We start from the raw sequence: 8,282 nt of genomic DNA, 5'->3' as shown, positions 1-8,282 counted from the left end.
TGCCCATTTTTGGATTGGGTTGTTTGATTTTTTGATATTGAGCTGCATGAGCTGCTTGTATATTTTGGAGATTAATCCTTTGTCAGTTGCTTTGTTGCAAATATTATCTCCCACTCTGAGGGTTGTCTTTGTGTCATGGTTTCCTTTGCTGTGCAAAAGCTTCTGTGGTTCATGGGTCCTATTTGTTTATGTTTGTTTTCATTACTCTAGTAGGTAGGTCAAAAAAGAGCTTGCTGTGATTTATGTCAGAGTGTTCTGCCTATGTTTTTCCTCTAAGAGTTTTAGGGCAGTTATAATTTCTTAAGACTTTACTTGTTTTTGATGACCTTGACAGTTTTGAGGAGTTCTGGTCAGATATTTTGCAGTGTCCCTCAATTGGAGTTTGTCTGATGTTTTTCTCATGATTAGACTGGGTTTTGGGGAGGAAACCACAAAGGTAAAATGCCATTTCATCACATCATTATGGAAAAGTATACACTATCAAGATGACTTATCACTTTTGATGTTGACTGTGATCACGTGGCAAAGATAGTGAATTTCTCACTTTTAATTTCTAATTCAGCAAATATCAATAAATGTAATCCACATAAACAACAACTCTTTCAAGTCATTGGTAATTTCTAGGAGTGGAAAGGGGTCTGGAGACCCAAAAATTTGAGAATTGCTCATTTAAACATTCAGTAACTAACACTTTAAAGACAAATAATTGGCAGCTACATGATGTGAAAAGAGGGACCCAGTAGTTGATTGGGTGTGTTGGAGATGCAGGGGGAGTTGAGGTTGGAAAGAAGAATTATGATAGAGCCTTTAGGAATGAGGGAGTGATGATCGAGATAAAATTTGCCTATTTCATAATTGTACCTGGCATTCAGACGTGATCTATATCAAGGAGTTTTTTTGTTTTTTTTTTTCATTTTTATATTTAACAAATATTGGTTGAATGCTTATGTATTTCGTTTTATTAGATTTATTATTTTATATGATTCATATCATCTACAAATAATAGTTATTTTTTTTCTTTTCAATCCTTATAAAACTGAGCCTGTGGTTTTGTGTAGGTGTGTCTAGGGGTACGAGGTGGAGGGGGTCTTTAAAGCCTTTTATATTTTTCCAGAAATTTATCCATTTTGTGGAGGTTTCAAAATTATTTAAGATTTAATATATTTTATTTAAAAAATTCTCTGTTTGGGTCTCCTATTTTGTGAATTTAGCACTTTTGCTTCTTTCATCTCTCTTAACTTCTATATTTTCCATCTTTTCCTTTCTTTGTGACTTTTTGTTGAATTCCTTTACCACTCTTCTGACTCACTAATTTATTATTGTGTCATATTTGTTTTGCTGTTCAAATCTGCTGTATACTTTATTTCACTGTAATATTTTTATACCCAGTATTACTAGCTGTTTTTTTTGTGATTGCTTGGTCATGCTTCATTTTTTTACAATATCCTCCAGTATCATTTTGAACATATTTATTGTGGTTATTTTAAGTTTTTGATGGCTTTTGTTTACTAATTTTCTTTCCTTCTACTGAGATTGTTCAGTTTTCCTTCTCAGCACTTGGGCTTCTTAGGATATTAATTTTTTTGTTTGTGAACTTGTACTTTCTTGGAAATAATATTCTCCTAGGAATATTAATTGCCTTATCTGATACTGTCCTAGATAGAAAGGTAAGAACCCAGGGACTTTTTGGTCTGTCTAGGGAATACATGTCTTAGGGTGAAGAATCTCATGTTAAAATCATTGTTTCATTATTCCTCATTTGCTCCTTCCACTCATATATTCTGTTTCTTAGGGAATTTTTCTGTATTTCTGCTTTGGGCGTAATTCTTTTCGACAAGCTGCCTCCCTAGCTGTAATCAGTTAGCTCGTTTGGGGGAAAGCACAGTGGAAGGTAGTGGTCAGCGTCTTTGCCTGCACTTGTTGTATGCATACTGCAACTGATTTAAAAACAATTTAGAAACAAAAGTGTTTAAAACTTTGTTTAATGCCTCTGGTTGGTATTAAATCGTGTTCTGCCATGGTAGTAAGGACAGAGTGGGCAGTGATCTGTCCAGTATTATAGAGAGAAAAAGGCCCAGAAAGATGGTTCCCGGGTCTTCCTCCTACTCTGGCCCCCTGGCCTTTCCTCCATCTGTGGTACTGTACTCTCTGTCTGCTTGAAGCTTGCTCCCCATCCATCCATCTCTAGTGATGGGTTCAGGGAGGGTGTTAGTTACTTCACTGGTAAGTAACTCAGTTCCCATTTGCAAAAAAAGTTGGTTACTTTCTTTTTGGCTTTGTGTTCCCTGTGTGAAGTTTGGCTGAGGTGGTGGCTGAAAGGGGACCAAAAACATCAAAAGAACAGCAGCCCTGTTGGACAGTTCATCTATATTAAGATCTTTGTCAGCTGTGACATGCCCACAGTTTAAAAATCAGAAGTCTGTTAAGGTGGCTAACTCCCAAGTAAAGAGATTATGTCATTTACCCAATAGAAAGTTATTTGTTTTGCTAAATTAGACTTAAGGTGGAAACATGGCTTTAAAGATTTATTATTTCTTTCAGTATCCGTAACATTGCAGTCATTCAGATTTTAAAAGTATGGTTTGAAGGTTTTTCATAAGCATTATCATTTGCTGTTTCTCCTAAGTTTTAAGACATGCAGGTGCTTCTTATAAGCAGGATACAGTAAAAGCCAAGACATCCACAGCTCTATCTTTAACTCTTAATTAAAATTATGTGCATTAAGAATCTTAAATTTCTTCCTGCTTTTTAAAAAAATAAAATGAGAGTCCCACAAAACCTCAGAAAAACATGTGAAGGATTAGAATTTCAGCATGTCGGAGATACATAAAGATAAAATTTGATTAAAAGTTCAAGAAAATCTCTACCTGTCCAACTGTCTAGTGAGAGTAGAGCAATGAAGGGATATTTATCCAGACCTCACCTTAGTAGGTTTTCATTAACTTGTGACTACTTCAGAAGTCACCTTAAGTTTAATCTGGTGAAAACAACAACAATGGAGCAAGAAGGAGCTTGAGAGAGGGAATGAATTTACATATATGTATATGAATTTATATTTGTATGTGTGTATGTACATGTATACCCCCACACACACACGTGAAATTTAATTTTAGCCGAACATATATTGAGTCTAGAAAACTAGCCTACCATCATTGAACATAACTATACAAATACTACCTCGCCAGGTTTATGACTACACCATGTCTGGAGCATATTTTAGGTCTCAGAGGCAATATCGCTTGCTGCTTTAGGGGAATTAGTAGAAAATAAAGCTAGAGAAAATTAATAACAACTAACATTTTTAAAATTTCTCTAACATGCCAGAACTGTTCTGAGTACTTTGTAGATAAACTCATGTAATCTTCACATAACCCTATGAGATAATATAATTTACTATCTCAGTAGTAAATAGATGAGGACACAGAGAGTTAAGAAAGTTGCTCAGGGTCACACAACTAGTAAGTGGCAGAACTGGGATACATTTTGTCTCCAGAGGCTAAGCTTTAATCTTTTTCCTGTATTGTATCTCACCTATGATGTTAGAATCAGATTATACAGAGCCTTGAATACTATTTTTTACAGTTTGGGATTTTTGTTTTTAATGTAATGTTCAAACCATTGAATTTTTTTTCTTTTTTTTTGAGAAGGGAAACAACCTGTTCAGAGTGTGGCTTAGGAAAATTATCTTGACAGAATTATGGATATTGGTGGGAGGGGCAACCAACTGAACATTAGAGTTATCTGGGTGTTCTGAAAAATCCCAGTGCTCAGGCTGTTCAATTGAATTAGAATCTTAGAGGGTGAGACATAGACATCAGTACTTTTTAAAGTCTCCTAGGTGATTTCAATGCCCAACTAAAGTTGAGAACCATAGAAATAGAGATGGTTAGCCCATGGAACAAGTTAGCATACAGTTTTGTAAACTAGGTAAAAGACAGTTAAAACCTGTCGGGTCATAGTAGCAAAACAGACAATAGGTCCCTTCTGGATTTTCCTTTTCCCCCTAGATTTCTAAAATCTGCACTTTCCCTATTTGGGTTACTGTATTTGTGTAGAGAAAAAACATTATTTTTTGCAGTCTTACTATGTGCCCTCACCGGGGCTTGATGTCTCACACACTTTCTCATTTAATTCCCTCCGTAATACTGTGAAGTAGATATTACTCTGTTTTTAGAGATGAAGAAACGGAGGATCTAAAGGGGTTAGTAATTTTTCTAAGTCACATAAGCTAGTCAGTGGGCCATGTTAGGATTCAAATACAGATACTCTGTTATTCATGTCATTGATAATGTTTTTATGTTGTAAACTGATCTGTATTACACCTAGCCTTTTAAGCATCCCTTTAAAGTTCTTACATACATTACCTAAAATAATGTATACTTTGAAAAATGTGCAATCCATGATGTATTTATTTAACCCAAAGTTTTGTTCTCCTGTAACTAATTTTGACTTTTCTATCCAGGGTGAATTTTTTGGCATTTCGGCACCACATAGTTGCTGACACATGGAGAGGAGTTGCTGACTGCATTTCTATATGTGGTAGATATTATGAGTCACGGAGGGTGACATTTCCATATTATCATTAGCAGTCTTGCCTGTGGCTTGATCAACATAATTTACTAATGAATGATTTGTTAGAATAGAACTTCAGAAGGAAAGAAGGTATTTGTTATACAGTTCTTATGTCTTAATTCAGTTCCTGGTCATGATTCATTATAGAATGTAGGCTCATGTATCTGTGTAAAGAATTGGTCAAAACGAAATTGCAGGTAATGTAAGCTCTTATTTCAAACTGAAACTCGAAATTATGTAAACAGGTCATAAGATTAAGCATCATACACTGAAATATTTATGTACGTGAGCTGCCTCATATAACCAGCTATCATACCTAGCCTGGCATGATAGTGATGTGATAACATGGTTTCTGTTGAGCTGTTATTTCATAACCTTTTCAGGTAACTATGGATGGTTAGGTCAGATATAGAGGAACATGTTAATGAGGTCAAATGCCAAGGTCATTGGTTTAATTCTTTTAGTGGACATTTAACTTTTATCTTATTTTATAAATACAGACTTCACCAGCAGTCTCACATTAGTTACAACTGACATCACATTGATTGATTTTGAACTTCCTTTGTATGTGAAGATCTTGATGAAGGAGGTTGGTTTAAACCTGGCAAGAGACCACTAGTACCAGAAGAAATATAATTTATGCTCCGTTACCAAAAACCGGTGGTGAATCTGTAACAGTGTCACTTATGAAGGACAGAATTATTTAAGAAAAAGCATGGGAGAATTTCTAGCAATGGACTTCAGGCATATGATGGCCAAAGACTAATAGTGGAAGAAAATACAAATATACTTTAAATTACAGCTAAGGATGTTCTTAGGATTGAGGTAATTTTCTATGTTGAATTGTTAATATAACAGAATTTTAGTACTGTAACAGATGTCATGAGCAAATAAGAAAACTAAATTCAAAATATTTATTCAAGTTTACCTAGGAAATACTGATCGACTTAGGTTTAGAACTCAGATTTCATGGTTCTAGCCCATATTAGTTCTTTGCATATCTATTTTAAGCATGCAGAATGTTAAATTTTGGAAAATGCAAAGATGAGCAAGACATGTTTGTTGTCATAGGAGAATTGAAACTAATTCCTTTAATAAACAGAGGAACTCAACGAACTACATATGTATAATAAATTCTTTGCTAGGTATTAGGGTTATAATACTGACTGAGCCTTTTTTTATTCATGCATTCATTCATTCATTCAGTGTTTGTTGAGTGTCTACCATGTGCCAAGCTCTGTTCTAATCTTAAAGGATTCGACAATGAACAGAATAGACAAAGTTCCTACTCTAGTGGAGTTAACATTCCATTGGAGAAGGACAAAAAATATACATAAATATATACTGTGCTGTGTGATGATTGTTGTCATGAAAAATAAAGCAGGGTAAGGAGGATAAAGAGTACCGGAATTGGAGATAGGTGTTGCTATTTTCTAGGAATATCATGGAAGTATTCTGATGAAGTGACTTTTAAACAGAGCCCTAAAGGTAGCTTTCTAGGCAGAGGTAAGAGCCAAGTGTGAAGCTCACAAATCTTTTATGCAGACTGGTGGTTGGGCTGTAAGTTTTGAGGTTTAGGGGAAAGGTGAGTGAGGGGTGTTTCTACCTCCTCACTCAGGAAGACGGAAGTACAGGTCCCTAGGAACACTTGAAGCTCTATGGCTGCCTGCTGCACTTCTGCCTGATAGAAGGATGCAGTGACAAAACAGATGGCGTGAGTATCCCTTTGTTACGCCTGGCGTAGGAAGTCAGGAATACGCTTACCAAGAATGTGCTATTTTTTCTGGGATAATAAGAATGAGTGTACCAGGAGAGTGATTGGGATGGCCCTAAGGGGCTGGAGTTCAGGAGAGGTTAAGGTGGGAAACTAATTTGGGGAATTGTCAGTGAATAGAATACATAAAAATCAAGTCAGTGGAATCATTCATGGAAAGCATGTTTGCATGGGGACAAAAGAAATTCTAAGCTGCAACCTTGGGAAATAACTATCTTAAGGGAGAAGAAGGGGAAGGGGGCCAGGCAGAAAGAGGAGAGGAGAGAAAGGAGAGAAAATAGCTTGGAAATTAAGGAAGTGGGGAGAGTTTTGAGAAAAGGAGTGGTCAACAATGACAAATGCTAGAGAGTGGTCAGTGGGTTGAGCTGGGGAGAGGTAAGGTTGTCCTAGACTTGAGTTGTCCAATAGTTCTATTTGACAACACTGTAACTAGACCATTGTAATATTAGGGAAAAAGTTACATAACAAATTAATTTTTACCTATTTATGGGAGCAGTAGAGGAAATACTATGAGATAACTATGCATTGTTAAAGAACTGGTATTAGAAAGTCGGTGTTGGGGAAAGATAAACTTCATCTTGCACTTTGGTAGCAGAATTGGCAATTTGAGTTGAGCCTTCAAGGCAGGGAACTTTTGAGCTATTGAACAGGGAAGCAAAAACAATGTAGGGAGAATATTGCAGATTGCTCTGAGCAATCAGTTTTACTAGACAGATAATTTAGATAAGTGAAATTTTGGAGTTGCAAGGCTATCTCATAGGAGATCAAAACATTTCTGTGGAATGAATAATTGGGTCAAATTGTAGATGATTTAAATATCAGGGTTGGGGCTTTTTTTCCTGAAGAATGGGTGCTATCAAATATTTTTAAGTGGAGAAGCAACATGGCCCAAGTGATAGGTTAGGGAATTAACTTGGTAAATTAATCATTCTCTTCTTGGTCCTTTCTTAGTCTTTGTCATTTATTGTACCACTCAGTAATTCTGCCTTATGTCTGTATAATGCTTTAACAAAAATTTATAAAGTACACTCATGTAAACTATTAATAAGCCTCACAACAACTTTGGAAAGTTGTAAGGTTTAATAATTGTGTATTCACAGAGGAGAAAATAAACTTCAGAACAGCTAAATGACTTGTTAATGATAGGTCTGGCTTGAATAATGAGTAATATTGGGTAGATTGGATGGAGATAACTTACCTTAAAGTCAAATGAATTACTCTACTACAGTATATACATACAGTCTTCAAAATATGGTGATATTCTTAACAATAGGGACCATGTCTTTATTGTGTGTTTGAACTTCAGTATTTAGTGTAGTAGGTAAATGAGTAAGGTAAGACTGAGTGCGGGGACATCTATTAGAAGGAAGATGCAAAAGCTGAGAAATGTGGTGATGTGGGTCTGGCCTGGTTAGTATTAATGGGAATTGAAAGAAAGGACTAGATGTGAGATAGATACTGTCTAGGTAAAATTAATTAGAATTTAATGACTTAGTCAGATGTTGGGGGGAAAATAGAGTCTCAGTGACTCAAGGGTTTAGGTCTGAGTGATTGAAAGAAAGATGGTACCATTGAAAGAATTGAGCAAGTTGGCATGGAAGTTGGTTTCTGAGGGAAGCTACTGAGTATGATTTTTGACATAAAGATGGTTCTAAAACAAGCTGAAAGCCTTTTCTTTGTTAACAGAATTTTTTTTTAATTTTAAAATTTAATTTTATTTTTTTATACAGCAGGTTCTCATTAGTCATCAATTTTATACACATCAGTGTATACATGTCAATCCCAATCGCCCAATTCATCACACCACCATCCCCACCCCACCGCAGCTTTCCCCCACGTTTTTTATAGAACAAACGTGTCCATACGTTTGTTCTATACATCTCTGTCTCAACTTCTGCCCTGCAAACCGGTTCATCTGCACCATTTTTCTAGGTTC

At 35.8% G+C, this 8,282-nt stretch overlaps 1 protein-coding gene across 6 annotated transcripts in view; it reads left to right on the top strand.

Annotated features, from left to right (window-relative positions):
- OSBPL8 (oxysterol binding protein like 8) overlaps positions 1-8,282 on the top strand; it is a 178,766-nt gene that overhangs the window by 51,166 nt on the left and 119,318 nt on the right. Inside the window, exon 2 of one of the 6 annotated variants that reach the window (XM_024122781.2) lies at positions 4,463-4,539. The exons of 4 other annotated variants lie outside the window; for them this stretch is intronic. In XM_024122781.2, the coding sequence (XP_023978549.1) occupies positions 4,463-4,539 (77 nt within the window). Of the gene's footprint in view, positions 1-4,462; positions 4,540-8,282 lie in introns of those variants that run through there. One more of the 6 variants, XM_055085224.1, reaches the window with a different exon arrangement.

Source organism: Physeter macrocephalus, chromosome 6, assembly GCF_002837175.3.
Source record: "Physeter macrocephalus isolate SW-GA chromosome 6, ASM283717v5, whole genome shotgun sequence".
Classification (NCBI taxonomy): domain Eukaryota; kingdom Metazoa; phylum Chordata; class Mammalia; order Artiodactyla; family Physeteridae; genus Physeter; species Physeter macrocephalus.
The sequence above is the reverse complement of the archived record's forward strand: the minus strand, read 5'-3'. Positions and strand labels throughout refer to the sequence as shown.